The sequence below is a fragment of the Carassius auratus genome, chromosome 3 (assembly GCF_003368295.1).
Source record: "Carassius auratus strain Wakin chromosome 3, ASM336829v1, whole genome shotgun sequence".
Classification (NCBI taxonomy): Eukaryota; Metazoa; Chordata; class Actinopteri; order Cypriniformes; family Cyprinidae; genus Carassius; species Carassius auratus.
In genome coordinates, this window is record NC_039245.1 from 14,854,637 (window position 1) to 14,876,967 (window position 22,331).

The 22,331-nt window shown below is 39.6% G+C and overlaps 1 protein-coding gene across 1 annotated transcript; it reads right to left on the reverse strand.

Annotated features, from left to right (window-relative positions):
* Window positions 1-16,014: 16,014 nt before the first annotated feature.
* LOC113055803 (calcium/calmodulin-dependent protein kinase type 1D-like) lies at window positions 16,015-21,744 on the reverse strand. Its single transcript, XM_026222171.1, has 9 exons — window positions 21,226-21,744; window positions 19,843-19,909; window positions 19,620-19,723; window positions 18,895-18,978; window positions 18,188-18,249; window positions 17,977-18,063; window positions 17,815-17,869; window positions 17,068-17,256; window positions 16,015-16,939 (listed from the first exon to the last, which is right to left on the reverse strand). The coding sequence occupies exons 1-9, from the start codon at window positions 21,415-21,417 to the stop codon at window positions 16,043-16,045; spliced, it is 1,737 nt and encodes a 578-aa protein (XP_026077956.1). The 5' UTR covers window positions 21,418-21,744; the 3' UTR covers window positions 16,015-16,042.
* Window positions 21,745-22,331: the final 587 nt, after the last annotated feature.

Below are 22,331 nucleotides of genomic sequence, written 5' to 3' on the forward strand. Positions count from 1 at the left end.
TCTTCAGCTATTGGTCTGCTTAGTACATTTAATATCAAATTACACAAAATAAAGCATTTCAGTTTTTTTTTTTTTTTTTTTCGACAGACTGCAAAGCAACGGTGAAGCCTAAAACCACACATCATGAGTGTACAGCAAAATGTGACAAATATACAAATGGAAGTTCACTTCCAACATGTTATTTCCTCTATTTTCACCCTTTGCAACACTTCTTAAAGATTGTTTTTTTTTACAACATTAACTTTTGTACAGAATTCTTATTAAATACAAACAACAACAACAACAAAAAATTATTTCATTCTTTCTTTTTGTTTTGATTGCAATTTTCACAATAGTTCACTTTTTTCACCCTTTGCAACAAATTTTCTAAATTTTCAAATTTACTTATGGAACATGCAACAAACATCCTAAGAATAAAACAATAATTTAATCAAACAATTGCAGACAAACATTGTACATTGAGCTCTTTGGGGTAACTCAGATGAATTGCATAAATTAGGCCAAGCTGAAAAACACAAGCCTTTGCAACACCTTCCAATCCCATCATCACTTGTAGGCCTTCCAGCACTTTCAAGTCTGTAAGGGATCATCTTTGGAGCCACCTTTCATGATGATTTTAAGTGTGAGCAGTTCCAGTTCCTCCTTATTCCCATGAGTATCTTTTTAAAAAACATATCTGTTAACAGTGCTCTCTTCGGATCATCGGCAGAGGGAACGCAGGTTTAAATTTACAGTTGTGATCATAATTTCGAAGGTTTACTAGACAGAGGAAGCGTTGTCAGAAATAAGTTTCTGTGTGTCTGAATAGAGATTCACCATTACTTAAAACTGTCACTCACATTTTTTAACTGACTTTAGAGTGCACGATTCAAACTTAAATTTTTATAATTCATGAATGAAAACATTTTGTTACATGATATTGATGTACCAGTTACATGGTAATTTAATGTCTGATTTTAAAATGGGTTTTAAAGAATGAATTTAGAGATTTTAAGTTTTCAGTTAATATATAATTTCTGCCGATTTCTAAAATGTGATAGAGAAAAAGGCAACGAAGAAGTCTTTTTTTTTAAACAAAGGTCAAAACTCCTGTTATAATGTAGATTTTTGAGGGTGCACACTTTTCATAAATTAATATATTTTCCTACATCATTTTTAACAAAAAAACATTGGTAAAATATATATTTGGGAGTCTTAGACCTTTCCAACGATATCTAAAATTTGTCAAGATTAGATTAGATTTAATTCTAAATTGTGAAGTAAATGTAGGAGTCCTGTATACGGGACAGGGTGACATTTAAAGGGTTAATTATCGTGCATACATATTGACATGTAGCATATATTTTAGAATAGTAGTAGTAGTAGCCCTTTATTGTCACTAGTCACAAGTACCAGCGAAATTAGCCATCAACCTGTCCATACATACATAATAGCACATAAATCGACTAGCACATAGTCAATACACCATAAACACATGACTTTGCAACTGTGGCCTGGGGTGGTTGAGGTAATCCAGCGCAGGCAAACACCCATCCGGTCCAGCAGCTTGAAAGCGCTAGTCACAGACCCGGCTGCCAGACTGGAGGAACAAAGCGGCCAAGGCGGGGGATGGAGGGGTGAATGCAGGGGCGTAGCAACCGGGGGGGACGGGGGGGACACGTCCCCCGCACTTTTAGAAACAGGTGATTCTGACCCCTGCTAATTTTTTTTTTTTTAGGATCCAGCGTGCTGCGTGAATATTTCCTGTAGTGTTCTCTGATTTGTTACTTAGATTTGAGTGAAGTAACATTCAGCCAATCACAGAGCGAATCATCTCCTGGGCGCGTCTGCTATGAGCTTCAAATCTCTTGTTGCTCTTCTGAATTTTCGTTCGTTCGTTTGTTCACTTTGCTATTAGGCCGTCTGGGATAAAATGCACCCCAGAAAAAAAGCAAAGGACGATAACATCCTTTTTTCAAACACACACTGTAAGTATGTTACAGTATGTCGCGATGACACGAATCGCGCGATAAAGTTTTCATGACCTCGTCACGTCGCGCCGGATTCAGTGTGTTAAATGCTCTCCTAATTGTCGCTTTGGATAAAAGCGTCTGCTAAATAAGACGTAACAATATTATTGGTTTCCGCTGTCTTTTGTTTGTCTACGTGCTGCTCGCGGAGTAAAATTATAATTTCACAATAAATCATATTTGTTTTGCAACGAATATCTTAAAATACTTTATCAAATTTTGTTCTTTTAATTCATAACTGTTACTTTATGTCCTAACTGGTCTGTAGGAAAGGCAGGCTGTGACGTCACTGGCAGAGAGAGGGGGCAGTTGCTCAACCTCTCCAGAATGTGTAACAGGTGAGATTTGTATAAAAAAAGCAGATTGACTAAAGATTGATTAAAGCTGCGGTAGGGAACTTTTGACGCTCTAGCGGTTAATAAACAGAACTGCTTGCGTCTTGCGGAAGAACATCGTAGCCGGAACTACTTCTCTCTGTTTATGTCTATGAAGAATCACAAATTCGGTACCCCCGAAGCAATCTAAAATAGTCCGAATATAAACACTTATTATAGGTGCACCCTAGTGATTCAGGACAAGCTAAAAACACGGTTTGGAAAGTGGATTCATGGTGTACTCGCTTATTATATAAATTTTTCTACATTTTGAACACAAACAAAGTTACAGACCGCAGCTCTGATTGGTTATTTTTTACCGGGAGTGATGTATTTCTGCAAATGGCAATAGGACCACTGGGAGGAGCCAGAGGAGCTTGATTTTTTTCACAGATTATCTGTCTCATAATTTTCATAAAATGTATGTTGTATTAAATTACTGTTGTCAGGTTCTTGGTAAGGGAGGAACTCAGGTGCAGACAGGGATTCTCAAACAAAGGGTTTATTACAAAAAGGGGAAAACAAAACCCACGAGGGGGAAAACAACAGCTAGGGCAGGAACTAAACAACTTAACAGGGCAGGATTGATAAGACAAACAAACTCTTGACACTAACTACAAACACTCACGGTAATACAAGGACTTCAGAGGGTACAGCACAATCTCACACACGATCACATAAGTAGAACACATCAGAGAAACACATAAGTAACACAATGAACCGAAGCAAGACAGAGCACACTAGGAGATCTAAATAGGGGGAACAATTAAGACACGACAGGTGACACAGATAGGGCAATCACGACACGACTAGGATAACAAGGGGGGCGGGGCAAGGGAACGAGACAACACAAGCACATGGCCCAAAGACAAGGCCATGCGCTTGTACACAAAACAAGGGTCTGTCATGATCCTGCCTCAAGACTAGGAAAAATCAAGGACACGAGGGCAGGATCATGACAGAACCCCTCCCTTAAGGAGCGGCTTCCAGACGCTCCTCAAGGGAACATCAAACACGGGACATGACTGACATGACAGACTGGGACACAGACACAAACCAACAGGACATGACAAATAACAACAAAGGCAAACATGAGTACACAACGGCAGGGTTGGGGTGACAAATCAAAAAAAACAAACAGGGAAGGGGAGGGGGCGGGACCACAAAGTTCATGGGGGACAGACCAGGGCGGGTGGGTGGGGTAGGAATCCTAGGAGGACAGGACGAAGGCTGACGACGGGGGGTACGGGCAGGTCTGGGTGGTGAGGGGCGGGGAGGGTTCTCGGGATAACTGACAGGAGCAGACACAGGACGCGGGGCAACATCTACAGGACGAGGGGCGACTACATCTACAGGACGAGGGGCGACTACATCTACAGGACGAGGGGCGACTACATCTACAGGACGAGGGGCGACTACATCTACAGGACGAGGGGCGACAACATCTACAGGACGAGGGGCGACAACATCTACAGGGCACGGGGAGACAACGGCTGGACACGGGGAGACAACGGCTGGACACGGGGAGACAACGGCTGGACACGGGGAGACAACGGCTGGACACGGGGAGACAACGGCTGGACACGGGGAGACAACGGCTGGACACTTAGGACTTCTGGGGACAGGGTCAGGGGACAAAACAGGACTGACGGGGACTTCTAAAATTTGGACAAGACGGGACAAATAATCAGAAAAAGCTTTAGCAGCTAGGATAATAGGCAGCTCCTTATGGGATGAGACCGACTGTACAAGAGTCTTTGCTGCAGAGTCGGCCGCGGCTCTCTCCTCCGCTCTCACGACTGCAGCTCTCTTCTTTGCCGGCTCGGGCACGCTCACTGTTGCTGGCTCGGGCACGCCCACCGCTGCTGGCTCGGGCACGCCCACCGCTGCTGGCTCGGGCACGCCCACCGCTGCTGGCTCGGGCACGCCCACCGCTGCTGGCTCGGGCACGCCAGCTCTCTCCGCTGCTGGCACGGGCACGCCAGCGCTCACCGCTGCTGGCACGGGCACGCCAGCTCTCTCCGCTGCTGGCACGGGCACGCCAGCGCTCACCGCTGCTGGCACGGGCACGCTCACCGCTGCTGACTCGGGAGGAGACAGGGTCACAGGACCGGCAGGCCCCTTCTTCTTCCTCTTCCTCCTCGGGCGCGGTGCAGAGGCTACAGCTGGGTCAGAGGCGGGTTGGGGGAGTTTGGTCTCGGACAGGGCAGACTCGGACGCCGAAGACTCTGAAGCCGACTCCCATGAAAACCGTCTCCCTCGCTTCATGGGGAGACTGCTGGCTGAGGAGGGCACCTCAGGACTCTGGGAGGGGCTTGCCTGACCCCCCAGGGTTGCCACGGCCAGGACACGACCCTCCGGGATCGCCGGCAGCTGGGTAGGTGGGGACCTCTGGGGCTCCTCCTCTCGCCCGCTCACTCCGGAACGACCTCCCCTGGTCCCCCGGAACACCACAAGGCGAGAGCCCTCAAAATAATCTCGCTGGCTGGCTGATGCCATCCAGCATTGCCTCCTGTCTGCTGAGTTCCTTGGTGGTCGGTTCATTCTGTCAGGTTTGGTAAGGGAGGAACTCAGGTGCAGACAGGGATTCTCAAACAAAGGGTTTATTACAAAAAGGGGAAAACAAAACCCACGAGGGGGAAAACAACAGCTAGGGCAGGAACTAAACAACTTAACAGGGCAGGATTGATAAGACAAACAAACTCTTGACACTAACTACAAACACTCACGGTAATACAAGGACTTCAGAGGATACAGCACAATCTCACACACGATCACATAAGTAGAACACATCAGAGAAACACATAAGTAACACAATGAACCGAAGCAAGACAGAGCACACTAGGAGATCTAAATAGGGGGAACAATTAAGACACGACAGGTGACACAGATAGGGCAATCACGACACGACTAGGATAACAAGGGGGGCGGGGCAAGGGAACGAGACAACACAAGCACATGGCCCAAAGACAAGGCCATGCGCTTGTACACAAAACAAGGGTCTGTCATGATCCTGCCTCAAGACTAGGAAAAATCAAGGACACGAGGGCAGGATCATGACAACTGTAGATGTAATCTGTATACTCATTTAACACCTGTTTTTGTCCAACTGTTAAAAAGAAAAGTTATTGTTCAAATGTAGTGCAACTGAAATATTGTAAATGTCATAAAATATCTTTATTTCATAAAAAATAAAAAAAAATTATATAGATGGTCTCCCATTGGTCTCAAAGTCCTGCAGTATTTTTACATTTTGAGTATGATTTAACAAAAATAGGTTCCTGTAAGCTATCATGTCATGTTCCCAAATTTGAAAAGTAAAATGCCAATTGGTATTCTATTTAGAATTTATTATGAACATCAGCTGTCCCCCCCACTTTTAAAATGGCTGCTACGCCCCTGGGTGAATGCATATCTGTATATGTGTAAGAGTTTGTCTATTTGTAGGCCTGGAGAGTTGAGACTCTCTCTAGATGCCTCACTCCACAGATTATACAGCATCACAGCAAGCTGCCATGGAGACGTCCTTGGTCAGGTCCTAGACAGAGTCAACAATCAGCAGGTGTCTGTGGGAGAGGGTGGAGGAATGCAAGAGAAGTCAAGATGCCCTGCTCGCCTGGGAGATTTTTGTCATCCAGCCAAAGCTGGTAAAGAAAGCCAAAAGAAGATAAGATACCAGTTGTTTGGTCTAGTAGCCGCATTTCTTTTCACGGTCACTATGATTGTTCATTGTCCATTGGTCTCCAAATCCATCCATTTTCCTTTCCAAAGTCGTCAGCTTCTTTGTGATGTTATCCATATTGCGGTTAATAGTCTCATTGCTGACCGCTCTGCCCACTGCTTCAGTCATAACGGGCAACCTTGTGAGGTTTTTGGATAGCTGTTCCCGTTTCCTGAATTCCTCGATAAACCAGGGCAAAGCCTAATCCAATCAGCAGAAGACCTGCTATCATGGTTCTGAATAGGTAGATGTCTTCAATGTCCTCCACGGAAAGAGCTGCTAGACACACGACCCGCCATCTCTACCACGCGTCTATCGTGTAGCCAGCTGTGAACGTCCGGCAGAGCAGTCAGGTTCCCCCGAACCCAAGCTCCTCATCGAGAAGATGGTGTCAGTTGCGTTGAGAGACCAATTAATCAAATCCATGTTTCAGTTTAGGAGAGCAGTGCAGAGAGAGTCTCTCAAGTAGACAAGAGAAAAACAAGCGAAGCAAGGAAAGGCAGGGAGGAGAGGAAAGAAATGCGACCGCCTCCGTTGAGAGCAAACGAATAGTCAAAACTCATAAGAATGTAATATTACAAAAGAATGTAATATAAACAAACCTCAAAATTAACCTGCGCCCAGGCCCGGACTGCCACTTATAGAGAACATGAGAATAATTATTCACACACACACACACACACACACACACAAAACAGGGGTTCATTGATGGTAAATTGCCAAAATCTAATATCATACTTAGTTTTCAAAAAAGTTATCTTAGCCCTTCTCACCGTCTTCACATGTGCTTTATAAAATTGCTCCTTGGCAGGAGACAGCAAATCACGTGGCTCACAGACAAATACTTAAAATTTTATGCTAGATTTACTTAATTTTAACATAATTACTAGTAGTTGTCATGACTTATTTTCTTTAATTTTATTTATGCATACACTTTAAGTTCACTTTGTAACTTATATTTTTTGTGTTACATAAATTATATATGTTAAGTAGACATTGAAAAGTTATAAATACTAAGAAGTTTTGTGTTTATTAATATATTTACTTTTACTTTTAAGTAATGGTTGTTCAGACAATAAATCGTTTTTTCAGTGGAGGCTACCTGAAAAACCCTAATAAATCACAAAATATTTCACATATATCATCAAAGCATCTTTCAAACCTAAAAACATAAATACTCTTAATATTTTTTTGTAGGATGTTCTGTACATTATTATTTCTCTTGTCTGCATTTTACCTCTGCTGTAGTTTATTTCTAATAAATCTGACATTGTTGCTACGTTATGTTGGCTCTATGACAGATTGTTTATTGTCCTATATTCTTCCACGCTGAAGACCATGCAGCAGAGTTGGAGTGGACCTCTTGTTGAAGAACTTCTCCAGGCACGATGAACCATCTGACTAGTGAGTTAAACCGCAAACATTCAAAAGTTTATCAGATATAAAAAAAACAAAAACAAATATATATCAAATATGTTTTGAGTCCTGTATGTCTCACAAGGCCATCCTGTTTAACACTGCACTGAGGACACTACAACCAAGAGAGGTACAACATAATTCAAAAAGCTTTGAAATGAAAATGAATACTGGTTAGACAGAACAGAGTACTGTGACTGTGCCTCACAGTCTGTAATGGTCATCTCCCAAGCCAGATCGATGGTGAAGGTGGGAAGTACGATTTTCTGAACTTTAAATGTAAAGTGTTTGTTCAAGTAGACTTTGTTGCTTGTGGAAACTTCACACACGACTGAAAGTTGCTTAAAACTTTAAATCTTATTTGAATTCTTGAAAACTGTTCACCAAAGACTAAATTTCAGTCCGGCAAAATTTTCTGCACACTTCACCACCAAGATCAAAATGAGCTTCACATTACATTTATAACAACCACTGTTAATATTTGAATTATATTGAATTATATTATTCCTTGAAAGTGGACAATACCGGATTTTTCGACCAAACATATTTAGGGTTCAGATCACGCTATACGTGCAAATGAACTTCTGATATATATATATATATATATATATATATATATATATATATATATATATATATATATATATATATATATATATATATATATATATATATATATATATATATTTATATTATTTTCTCCCAAAGCATCTAAAAGCCATTTCACAGTTGCCATACTCCAATAGGGTGGACGCACTGACCAAGCAAAACAAAATGGTTGGCAACATTAAATTATCATAATGCTGTATGTTAGGTGTGAGATTCATTAAACTTTGTTTGCTATAATACTTCTATTCAGAAGTGCACCAGTGTGAATCATAATTTCCCCCACATTTGCTTTATATCCATGAAGTGATATCTATTGCCTCGTTTCCACCTAAATTACCCAGAACAACTATACCAGGAACTTTTTCCCTAGGAACTATTTTCCCCCCAGACCTGTTGCTTTCTGCGTTTCCACCGCGGTGTAAAGTACCGGGAAGATTAAGCAAATAGACTGGTGACGCAAATTTTGGACTTGTATCCTCGGTAGTTCAGATCTTGCGAGTTCGACTTGGGAGTGTGATGTCCCACGGACGAAACGACGCAAATCCTGTAAATCTGTAAACAGCAGCATACTTGATAACATCATTCAGCTCGTCTTGGCTACTGCAATTTTCCTCACTGTATATTTACAATAAGACAAAATAGCCTATGATATCGAATACCACTGCATCCTTTCGTTTTCATTTAACATAATAATAGCCGCAGAAATGTACTTCGTTCAGGGAAATGTGTAGGCCATATATACAGCATACATTACAATAAAAGTAAAATATTATATAAATTTCCTTTTTATTTTCATTTTAACATATAGATCAGTTGAATGAAGACCAAAGATAACCTGCTAGATTTACACAAAACAATTTATATTTTATGTTTAACCACTAAAGAGACATCAGAGCCAGCAGCAAATGTGAGAAAGACTGAGGACTGAGCTCCTGCTGATCGCGCGGAGCTGATCATCTCCCAAATCGGCGAAACAGAAAAAATGCCTCCAGCTGGGATTTTTGAATTGCCCAAAATGTCGGAGATTCAGCTTTTACTTCATAAAGTTGCCAACAATTGTGTGTGCTTTTGTATTTGTGCGCTGCAAGGGACTGTTTTCTTAATCCTGCTCCCACTGAATTTCTGACCATTATTGGCCGTTCCTGTGATTTTTGTGTCCAATCCCACCAACTCCAGTAAACTTTCAAATATTGCATAATTTTCGCGCATCAGGGAGCATCTATCAATATGCAGAGTATTTAAATCTCTTGAATGAGCGAGCGCTCTTTGTTCACTTACACTTCTGTTTAAGTAAGAGCAGGTATTTGTCAATAAGCTCAGGATATGTTGAGCAGCAAATCCTCCAGCATGGTCTATCAGCCATCTTTCTCTCCTCAACCGGTGAAGAAATGTTTTTAGCTGTTTCTTGAAGATGGCTATGAACTCAGCTGCTAGGATTGAGTTATGCAGGTCATTCCACCAGGAAGGAACAGTTAATATAAAATTCTATGAAAGGGATTTTGTGCCTCATGCGACGTTCACTTCCAGAATGCAAGCTTCTAGAGCCACATAAGTCTGAAGTAATGAATTTAGGTAAAGAGGTGCAGAACCAGAGGTGGATTTGTAGGCAAACATTAATGTAATTGAAGTATTATCTCGAACATGTAAGGTCAGATTTTTTTTATTTTTCAAATAGTGCTATCTTTTGATACTACAGCTTATTTATATTACATGCTCTGTATAAATTCATATTTATTTAAAACAAACGATTTATAATAACTGTTAAACTAAAATTGCTTGTGTGTAAAAGATAAATAATAATAATAATAATAATAATAATATGAATCACAATAATTATATGAATCATAAATGACTCAGTAATTATCAGTAAAGCCAGACTTCTCACTTTTTTAAATTTTTTATCATTAGTGACCTTCAGTTTGGAGCAAGATAAACTGGAGTGACTTTGTGTCAGACATGTGTGACTTCTCTCACATCTGATTGGTCCACCTTCAGTTTGAGATATCTAATCCAGAACATAACCTTCCCCGGAGCAGGTTAGCCGTGGAGTGTAAATTATTATCCGCAAAAGAATAGAATGCCTCTAAAACCCAAGCCACTTACGTGGTACCTAAAACCAAGGATTGGTGCAAACTAACTTGAAACTTACCTGGCTAGCCAGCAAATCTAGCTTCATGGTACAGGCCCCAATTCTGGTGATGCTGTTTATGTATTTATGTCCTCATTGAGATGGCAGATGCCACGTGCTTCAGTCTATATAGAAAACTAACGTGATATCATGAGAATACGTGTGTATTTTTACGTTAAATGTGGTTCTACCACACGTACATTTACTTACGTTTTCATGCACATAAAAACTTACAACTTAGACGTATTTATAGCAGTAAAACATGCAAATACTTACGTGTTAGCATGTAAAAAAACGTAAATAATGTAACGTAAAGTGTGAATGTATATGAATACCCATGTATTAATATTAATATTGTGGCTTTAATGATTTAAATCTGTTGTATTTAATTGTCATATCAATACATGTTTTTATTCAATTTATTGAAAACAGTTTACTCGTCTACTTAATAGGAAATAACATTTATGTGCATGCTGCAAACCATAGATACACAAAAGCACAACATACAATTACAAATCACATCCATTTTATTTGTTTGCTGTACTCCATATCTTTAGAATCCAGATGTTTGCAAGAAACATATCTAAATTCAGCCCTTATCAATCGATCTTCATCTTCATTCTCAGCAACAGTGTCCGTCACAGTCAAAGCCGGCGCTCGTTATGATTCGAATTTGAAAATAGTGCCAGTGCGCCACCCTCGACAAACGTTACGACATGGTTTACGGCACTGATATCGAAGGCTTATTGGTTCTCACATAATTCGTCACAGATTGCGACATGTAGTGTTTCAGTTGATAGACATTTGAAATCAGTACAATGCGCCTTCAAGGAGAGAAGACAGATACATAATTTCATGGATTAATAAATAAAATTCTGCTCTGTACGCTATAAAAACTATTACCTCCAGAAAGGACTGCGACTGGAACTCATTATCATTTGGTACCACTTTTGATATTTTTGCAAAAAATAAATGATTAACGTTACGTTTGTTTGTCTGTTATTTGTTTATTTATAACAGTAACGTTATGTCGTTTTAAGAAAAGGTTATGGGTAGGTTTAGGGGTAGGTGTAGGATTAACGTTAGTGGCTCAAAATAACGTTTTAATTTTATATTTGTACTAAAATTGTGTTTTATTATGTTTTATTCTTTTAACATTCAGTATAAAATGGGTAGGTTTAGATTCAGGGGGGGAATAGGGATCTTACATTTATCAAATATATATATATATATATATATATATATATATATATATATATATATATATATATATATATATATATATATATATATAAAGGGAAAATATACATAAATATAAAAAAATAATAATCAGATACGCATTGAAAAGCAGCTTCATGAGCAAATTTCTATGGATAACTGACTGGTCAGAGAACACGTTCTATCTGTACGTATTTGAGGTTGTTTTTACGTAAATTTCGATAGGTATCGAACCTGTAATTACGTCCAGATGATACGTAAATGACACTGTAAATACGTAAAGGCACATACGTATTTGACAGTTTTAATTTACGTCTAAATATGTACGTTTTGATTGTGAGATCAGGCTGAGTAAACAAACGATTCATTCATTCACACAGAGACGCGCAGAACATGCAGGATTTCAACCAACTTTTGCAGCTTAACATTTACAGATACTGGTCCATATAGAGAGTTGATTTGATTAATTTATGCTAACTTTGACAAATTCCTTTACTGTCCATATTAAAATGTAAGTTTCATTTTCATGACTGGATTTTGAGATTCTGACTGCATTTATTGCTTTGCGGAAATCATAGCGATGTATGCGTCAAGAACCGGGTTTGAACGGGACCTCTGTACCACCGATAGGCTACTTAAAGAAAGCTGCTACCATCACATTGTCATTTTTTTAGTACTGACTTGGTACCGAAGTACTGGGTCTTTTGACAACACTACTTCATAGCTAACCTGACATGGAACGTGGGAACAGCATCATTGTGAGGATATAATGTGTGACATGAGAAATCACGTGTGTGTGTGTGTGTGTGTGTATGTGTGTGTGTGTGTATTTGTGTGTATTTGTGTTTGTGTGTGTGTGAGTTTGTGTGTGTCGGGACTCACTGGGATGTCAGTCCTGTGTATGCTACGGATGTGAAAACTCAGAAGATCAAACTTGATCCAATATTTTTTTATGATGGATCACATTGAGTTAATGCTGTATTAAATTTACCTGGTCCCGGGTGAAGGTCCTACGGTCTCTGAGCAGAGTGGATGTTTTCTGTTGAGATGCTGCAGCATGGAAAATGTGCTGTTGTGTAGGGCCCTATGAAATCAGTTTTATTTTTTTTTCCAAATTCCATTTTTTCCATTTTAATTTTCCTGGATTCCATTTTTTTCTGTTTTAATTTTTCTCTGTGCTGTCCAGGGAAGGGGCTCCGAGCTCGGGAATGGCCCGAAGTATCTGACGTGCTCCTTCCGAACCTTGTTATGAAACTACATTTCACGAGTTCACACTTACATTTAATTAGCTGAAGTATTATAATGCATATTTAGCATGCTGTCCGGGGAAGGTGCTGCGAGCTCGGGAATGGTTCGAACCTAGAGTACCCCCCAAAAAGCAACAGCAGAAAGGACAGCCGCCAGACTAAGGACCCTCCCCCTCCACAATAGCTTTGAGATCTGGCGGGGGCTGATATTTAGAAAGTCAGCTGGTTGGAAGGTCGGAAGAGTCTATGTACTCCAGTGGGAGCAACTTTATCTATTTGGAGAGATATGTGATTTGGGGCGCCCAGTCGGTAGGGCTCGAGTCGTTGCACAACCGGAGCACCTCACTGCATTGAAACGGATGAGCCCTACCGGCCGATAGCGGAGGAGCAACGTGATTGGATAGCCCGACCAGGAGGGCCCGAGTTGCCTTGACTGGAATAGGTCACGGTGTTGGCGTACGGGCCCTGCTGGCTGATGAGACCCTGATAATCAGTGGGCAACCAGGGCAGATAACTGACCTAGAGGACCCGTGAAGCCTCCAACTTTAGATCAAGACTCAGTACGATGGAGGTGTAGGTCCTCTCAGTTGAGCAGATAAACAGGCTTTGGGCCGCCGACAAAGAGGACTCTTGTGACACCCGACGGGAGATCAATACTCATCAGATGGATCAATACATCAGATCAATACATCAGATGGATAAGACCTGTTTGTGGGCAGCAAGTAAAGAAAACCCAACCGGGAGCCCTCTCGCCGACATCTGACATGAGCACAATACTCAACGGCATCAGACGGGTAAGCCTCGCCGGACGGGGAGCAGGAGAAGGAAAACCCGACTGCGCGGGCTCTCGCAGTATTTGATGGGAGATCAGGACTCAGAACATTGAATGGGTAAGCCTCACCAGGCTGGTGGAAAAGATTTGGACAGCGTTTGGCGGGAGGTGGAGACTCTTGTCATCGTACAGTGAGCACCGTCACCCGTCAAACAGGAATGAAAAGTTAGGTGGCCGTGAGACTCTCGCCGACGTCCGACGGGAGCTCATTACTCAAGGCACCAAACGGGTAAGCCTCCCCGATCGGAGCATGGAAAAGTAAAGTTTATGTGGCTGGGAGACTCTCGCCGACGTCTGATGGGAGCTCAATACTCAAGGCACCGGACGGGTAAGCCTCGCCGACCGTAGAAAGGAAAAGGTAAGGTTGTCTAGCCGGGAGGCTCTCGCCGACATCCGATGGAAGCTCAATAATCAAGGCATCGAACGAGTAAGCCTCTCCGGACAGAAGACGGAAAGGGTAAAGTTGTGTTGCCAGGAGGCTCTCGCCGGCGTCCGATGGGAGCTCAATACTCAAGGCATTGAATGGGTAAGCCTCTCTGACCGTAGGAGGAAACGGTAAGGGTGTGTGGCCTTGAGGCTCGCGCCAGCATCCCATGGGAGCTTAATACTGATGGCATCGGATGGGTAAGCCTTTTTTTTTTTTTTTTTTTTGACCAAAGGATGAAAAAAGTTGTCTAGCCGTGAGACTCTTACCAACATCCGACGGGAGCTCAATACTCAAGGCGTCGAATGGGTAAGCCTCGCCGACCGTTGAAAGGAAAAAGTAATGTGGTCTAGACGGGAGGCTCTCACCGACGTCTGATGGGAGGTAAATACTCATGACATAAAACGGGAAAGCCTCTCCGAATGTAAGACGGAAAGGTAAAGTTGAATGGCCAGTATTTGGCCAGACAGTGAAGGAGGTTTTTTTTTTTTTTTTTTGAACGGAAAAGGCAAAGGTTGGCTCAACCAGGAGCACTCTTGCTGTGCCTGACAGGGTGTAATACTAAGAACAATTTGGTTGTCTAAAGGGTAGATGCTATGAGGATTACTTGCATAATTGTTTAAAAAATCCAATGAGGTGCTTCCGATAACAAGTCAGAAAATCTTGGTGCAGTTTGTATTCGAAAATCAAGCGTACAAATATACATTTCCTGTGCCAGTGTACCCCAAATAAGTGCCGTAAATCAGCGATATGGTCATTGTCAAATCGTCATCTTGTCAGCGTGTGAGATCGCGGTAAAGTAAGAGAGAGACTCTGTTCTTGACATGGCATGACTATTTGCTGTTTTAAACCATGCAGGTGAAGGAAGAGAGCCTATGGCCTGTTGGGCTGGTGATGGAAGCACACATGGCACCTTTGTGTGGGCCACTTCTGCAGTTTGCAGGTGGCTGAAGAGGGTGCATGGCTTTTGGTGATAGCCGGGTGCTGGGAGACAGGAGATTGTTATATGAGAATATGTCTTTTGGAATGTTTTTACAAAGATAATTCACTTGACAAACTTACCGTTTCCTCGCACAAATGAAACGATGGCTGCGTTCCAATCAGCATGATTATTGCTTTCAGAGGGCACTTCGGAGGGAGAATAATCGCGAGGGCCACAGTACTATATAGTTTCAAAATGAATTTGTAATAATAATAAAGAAGGCGAATTAGGTAATAAACTTAAACCACAACTTTAAGTCCTTTAATTCACTCAAATTGGATGGTGAAATCTTCTAGAGGAATAGGTCATAGGGTTGATAACTCAGATAGAACACAGCCCAGGTGAGGCGCTATCAACGACGTCACACAGCAAACTAATGACAAACTATGCCTCTAACCACAGGTAAAGAGCCATCGTTCCAACGACACAAGTTTGTGATGCAGTTTGCGATTGTTAGTTTGAACTGTGATTTCGGGAAACACCGGATCGTTGAACTACGTTGGTAATGACGGAACTTGTGACCAAAGTTGGCAAACGATGCTTCTGGGAAATGCACCCCAGGTCGATTCTATTTGATTAATTTGAATTTTGTCACACAATCAGCTGAGCCACAGAACAACAGCTATCACTACTTGGCCAGAGACGTTCACAGTCCAATGTGTGTACATTCATGAATGCTTCGTGTCCGGTTTTCTTTTTCTTTCTTTTTTTTTCTTCTTTTTTTTTTGGTTTGGCTTTTCTAAAATAAAAGTTCTATTAAAAAATAATTGGATTTATGATATATTTATTTCTGTACAAGTGAAGGAAAATTATAATAAGCAGCCACTGTATACAGAAAAAAAAAAAAAAAAAGGCAAGAGGTCCTAAGAAACATTCTTAAGGTAATTAAATGGAAGTGCTGCAAGCTTATTTATTGCTTCTCAAAAGGTTTATAATCATTATTGAAACCAGCAATATTAATTTAGATAGTTCATCATAAAAATCCAGATTATACAGAATAAATGCAGAATAGATACATATTCATCACCTAATGCTTGCTGTGACTATAATTAACCTATGTCTGGAGAACTTTCCTAACAAGTTTAGTTGTCATTGTTTGGCAGCTCAGAGAATGGCTGCAGTGCATCTCGCAGTGTATCCAGAATCTTCTGAAGCTCATCTGTCGTCTCCTTTATTTTTGTCACAAATTTCATGGTCTCAGACTTCAGCTCTTCTGCTTGTTGAGTGTTTGAAGGCAGCAGGTTTGTTGTGTCGCTGTTATTTGACGTCTGGTTAGTCGACCCAGTGCCTTGGTTACTGGTAGATTTTGATTTTCCTTTCCTTTCCTTTAAAGCATAATCTTGGCGAATCTTGTGAATTTCTCTGGAGTCGAGAAAAACAAAGAAGATGTCAACAGCTACAAAAAGAGCAGTCAAAACTCCAGTAGCTGCTTCAGCCACACGAACAGCTCTCGCAGCCTGAGCTGCAACCTTCCCAACATTTACGACTTCAATTAAACGGAGAAGCTCCGGAATGCCTCCCAGTCCTCGTCCAAGTCGAGCTCCAGCATTTGCCCCAGGTTGTGCATTGATAGACGACTGATCACTTGTGGAAAACTGTCTTTCTAAAGTTTCCACAGCTATTTGGATGTTTTGGATGCAGCAAACTGTGGAGGTGATTTTTTCTTGGAACTCTTTTATGAGCATTTTGATCTTTTGCCGGTTTGTTTTATGGTTAACCACGTTTGTTATGTTGCTGGCACCAGCTGTTACTCCTCCAGCTACTGCCGTACCGATTCCCACCCCTGTTACTACCAGAGACGCTCCGAGTGTGAACGGAGCGAGAATAAGTCCAACTACAGATGCGATTCCTCCAGCCAGTCCTACGACACCTCCTGTGAGACTGCCTACAGTTGTGTTGAAATGGACTCTTTCCAAACCATCAGCCAGGGCTCTCAGTTCCCCTAGCGTCCTATAAAGTGTCTTAATAGTTTGCATGTTCTGAAAAAAAAGGCAAATTTCATCAAATCAAATTTTTGCATTTTCAGTGTTTTTTCCCCATGTTGTGTCAATGTGTACTTTTTAAAGCAAATTCTATGAACAATTAATATTTGAATAAGGTAACTCACCTTTTCAAGAAGATATTTAATGATGAAAGGTCTGGTCAAGATCTTGCTGACAGACGGGCGTTTCGCCGGATTGGGCTGAAGTGTGTCTACTAACAGCTGACAAAGATCCTCAGAGTAGGTCTTAGGAAGAGCTTCATGGGAGGATGCAAGTCTCTTTTTAACATTCTCAACTTTGAGTATTGCAGGAAACTAAATGGGGATAAAAATTAAGAATCAGTTGTCAAAATCTTTGTATTCCCAAAAGATGTAGTCCCACTGAGACAAAACAATTGAGCAAACACATTTGTAAAGCAAACAGAGATAGAGCGAGAGCAGCCAGGGTGTTTGGTTACATGTGAACATGCTTTGGATATAATTTTGTATGTGTTTATTTATTTATTTATTTATTTATTGTTCAAACAAAGCACTCGCATCGCTTCATAAAAACTGAGGTTAAACCACTGGAGTCACATGGAGTCTGGACCTTGACTGTGTAAGTTACACTGGATCTCTAAAGAGGGAAGGAAATCACTCAGATTTCATTAAAACTATCTGAGTTCTGAAGGTGAATAAAGGTACAGGTGTGGAATGACAGAAGTTTCTTTTTTGGTGACTTAACCCTTTAATTGGTTTACTAATTAACCGATTTTTGTTTTGAGACTGCATTGATATTTCTTAATACATTATATTCAATTCCCTGCAATAAATTTGAATATCATGGTTTTAACCTTTTGAAACTCTTTCAATCTGATGAAAGGAAAATCTCACCGCACATTTCAGCATGCACAACTCGTAGATGACACATCCAAGACTCCATATTTCTCTGTGATGGTTATTAACATCATAGTATTAGTATTCAGTTTGAAACATTATGTATAGCCAGTCATCATTACATTTTTGAAGATGTTTTTTATTTATTTATTTGTTTACGTTTTTTCCCCATAAGGTTTGTCATTCAAAATCTCAGGTGCAATATATGAAGAAGGTACATCTTCAGCTGTTTGTCCTTTAGTGGATCTGATAGAAACAGGAAAATATGTGTCAGAATACAAATCATAAAGCAAATATGTACTTTATATGTATTTTTTGTATTATGCATAGAAGAGTTCCTGACAAAGTTATGTTTTGAATGAAACAATACCGTTGATGGACCACTCCAAACTCTCCAAGACGGATGGTTCCACATGTAGTGAAGAATATACTCTGTCAGAAGAAAACAGATGTATGTTGTTATAAGTCTGGAGATGGTGATATTGAGTGAAAGTATTTTCTGTTTCATTCTCAGGATTTTTGCATTTCCAGTACACTGATAAACTTTTGCAACTTGAAACTGCAGAATTTTTGTTGTCTCAAATGTTACGGACGTTATGTTTACATGAGTGTGATGTACTAAAAACAGAAAACAACATCGTTATAATAGTTCCCATTCACACAGATCTGTGAAAACAAAAATGCTGTATTCTGCTGCCAGGCCAGTAGTTGGCGACGTCACTTAGTCAAGAAACACCTTGCGAAAAATGTAATAGGCATGAGCATGAGATAATTCACATTTTTATTGCTTACATTACTGTTGTGTAAATGAACGGCCAAAACACATTAAAGGGTTTTCGGTTTTCGGTTGAAAATGCACTGCCTCTTTGTGTTCGTGAATTGTTGTATTTATGTTTCCATTGGATTATTTTACATCCTAATTTCTTAATTATTCTATAATTATTTAAAATTCACACATAATAATAAATGTATTGAGCCAAGTTAGATGCATTTTTAGAGCACTTTAGGTGAATTATCAGCTCCAGTGCTTCCACGATCCCATTTAGATTATGTGTATAAAGTGAATTAAATCTTTACCTCGGGTCGCAGGTTTTTATGCAGGATCTTTTGATCATGCAGATACTTTAAAGCCATGCAGATCTTCACAATCCAGTCCAGAATCTGTAATTCAGTACAATGTGAATTTACCAATTTTATTTTGTTAAAAATGCAATCCTTAATATTGACGGCAAGAAGTTAAAATGGTTTGAAATGGCACACACCTGTCTATAAGAGGTCTAACTGCTGAAAGTGCATACCAGAGCAAAAACGAAACTGTGACCAACATATGGGGTATGATTACTTTCACAAGGCACTGTTTATTATGAGAAACACCATTGTTTTAAACGTGGGAAGCCGGTTGCTCAGGTGTTCTCTGACATACATCTCAAGATAAACTTATGCATGCCATTATATAGGGTTGTGTTGCTATAAAAGATCCTATAGATCACGTTATCTCAATCCTGCTCTTGAGTGTCACAGAGATTTGCTCCAGCCTGCTCCAACATATCTGTCTAGTAGTTTCTAGTAAACCTAATGACCTATATTAGCTGCTTCAGGTGTTTCAATAGGGTTGAAGTCAGACAACGCTGCTCCAGTTTAATAAATCATGCTAATGTATGGATGGATCTCTGCTCCTGGAGAACTAAAAATGTTTTATATCCAAAACTAATCAAGTACACTTGCTTGTATTTTTAAGTGATTCTGAAGAATATAATGCCTGTGCTAATGGGTTAAGCCTCACCATCAATCCACCATCATACCTCATTTTCAGAAAACATAGCATTTTCCTTCTTTTTGTTTTTGATTTTCTGAGCGAGATCTCCACCTTTACAGTGCTCCAGTACAAGATACAGACAGTCAGAAACTGAAACAGATTCAATACAGTTTAAAATTATTTAAAAACACACTAATATTTAATCATTTGTTTAGCTCTGAATGCAGCTAATGTAGATGAACAGAATAAATTCAGCATTTTCTCTCAACCTTTGATAAATTCCTTGTGCTGGACGATGTGTGGGTGATTGAGATCTGGGAGGAACATTGATTCGTCCTAAAAACAGAGAGAACTCATAGAGTTACATTTATTTATAGCACTTCATTCATAAATATTGTTTCAAAGCAGCTTTACAGTAATAAAGAGGAAAATAACAGTTACTGGTTAATGTTGTTTAAAGGCATGGTAGTTCACCCCAAAATGAAAAGCATACCATTTACTCAATCACAAGCATTTAGGTATATATATATATATATATATTATTTATTTAATTATTTTTTTCAGACGCACAAAATCTGAGTTAGATTAAATCATGTCCTGGCTCTTCTAAGCTTTATAATGCGAGTGAATGGGGCACTGTATTTTGAAGCCCAAAAAAGTGCATCCATCCATCATAAAAGTACCAACACAGCTCTAGGGGGTTAATATAGGCCTTCTGAAGCAATGCGATGGGTGCATTGTAAGAAAATTGTATTAACATAATGGTAACACTTTAGATTACAGCCAGCAATGTAACGTGTAATTAAACAGAATTTACAGCGTACCTAGTTGTAACTATGGAGTATCTCAACAGTATCTACTCATAGCTATAAGGGATTAATATGCAATGTTTGGGGGATAAGGGGGTAATGACTTGGAAAATTAAACGTATTTATACTGTAAAGGATTTACAAGTAAGGTGTAACTATTCTAAGATACTACACGTAACATGAGGGTAACAAGGGTTGACTTTCAATTACAGCCCGCTGATGTTACACTTACATTTAAATTTAATCATTTAGCAGACACTTTTATCCAAAGCAACTTACAAATGATACTTACACAGTAACTACACGTAACAAGGGTGTAGGTTTGCATAGTAGTAAAGAAAAGTGTTGCAGTACATTTTATTCTTCTTGTCTCAAACCACATACGGAAGCTGAAGTGCACCCACAGCACTACTCTAGGAACAGGAGGTACTCTATAGTTACAAACAGATACACTGTATATTCTGTTTAATTACACGGTACATTGGCTGTAATCTAAAGCTTTACCAACATAATATGTAATAACATTAATTAATTGCATGCAGGTATTATTATTATTATTTTTTTTTTTAAATATAAGCACAATGTAAAAACGTATACAAAATAAGTGTATTGTATCAAATTATGAATTTAAATGTAAGTTCACAGTAGTTAAGGCCACCTAATATAAAGTTGGGCCAAAGTCAAGTACACCTAGGATGGCTTGAGGGTTAGTAAATCATGGGGTACTTTTATTTTGGGGTGAGCTATCCCCTTAAGTATTAATATCTCTGCGGGGACTATAGGAACTTATCTTTCTCCTCATTAAACTCTCAGTTCTCATAATAATTAAACCTTCTAACTTACCTGGTTAGTGCTCAACTTTTTAACGACAAACTGATCACCAGCTTCATCTTTTACCAGGATCTTATTCTCCTCTTCCTTCACCAGAGTGTAGCCATGTTCTTTTAGAGACAACTGACTATTGCCCATTGCTGAAGATATCTGCAAAGCACCATGTTTAAGAAGGGAATGTACAGCAATCGATTGAAATATCATTGGTGAGAGTAGTGCTTACCTTTAATTTCTGAAAGAACTTATATTTTGAGACCGTAAAATTATTTCTATGATTTGATATTGCAACTGGTTTTCTTTTGACCTATAAGCTAAGATAATTAATGTTTTTCAGATAATAACTATTTGGAGCTTCTGTTAATTAAATTAAACTCTTTTGTTGTGTTAACAGAATTTTTATTTTATTTTATTTTTTATTTTCATTGAACTCAAAATTTTAAGGCAACCAGATTACTTACTTTTTAAGTTAAATCATCAATAATTTTGCACAGTCTACTTGACAATCAATTTGTAATCAGATGTTTTTATTTTTTTATTATTAATCTGATTTAATAAAGCCATCTGAATAGCTGTTTTTGGACAGATTTTTCTTACCTGAAAAATGTAAACTGGGAGCAAAACCCTGTGTGTTCCTGTCTTTAGAAATGGTTATTATCTTCAATAAAGTTTCGTCCTTCGTTTAAGGCTTCGATCAGAAGAACTGTATTTTTTCACGGAGCAGAACGTCTTTAAATGCAGTAGTTCAGTTTCACTTTGACGGATATTTGGGAGGGGCGAAAACATTATGGTTTATGGTTTTCAAACAAATCACATGTTGTATAACAGCATGCTTTTTAAAACTAATTTAGTATAAAATATCTGTTAAATAAAATAATAATTGATTAAATGCCATCAATGTTTTACTAAAAACACCTCTCTGTCAAAAGGTATTTAAAAACCTGTTCTTTTAAGAGTCACATTTAGCACATTTAGATTTTTTTCTTTTTTAATTCCGTTATCAACAAAACTAATTATTTGTTTCAACCAAATTAAAAATGTAAGGTTTTCATCTGTCCAGCTGGATCTCTGCATGTAAATAATAAACGGAGCAGTAATTTTATTTTGAATGATTCTCCCTC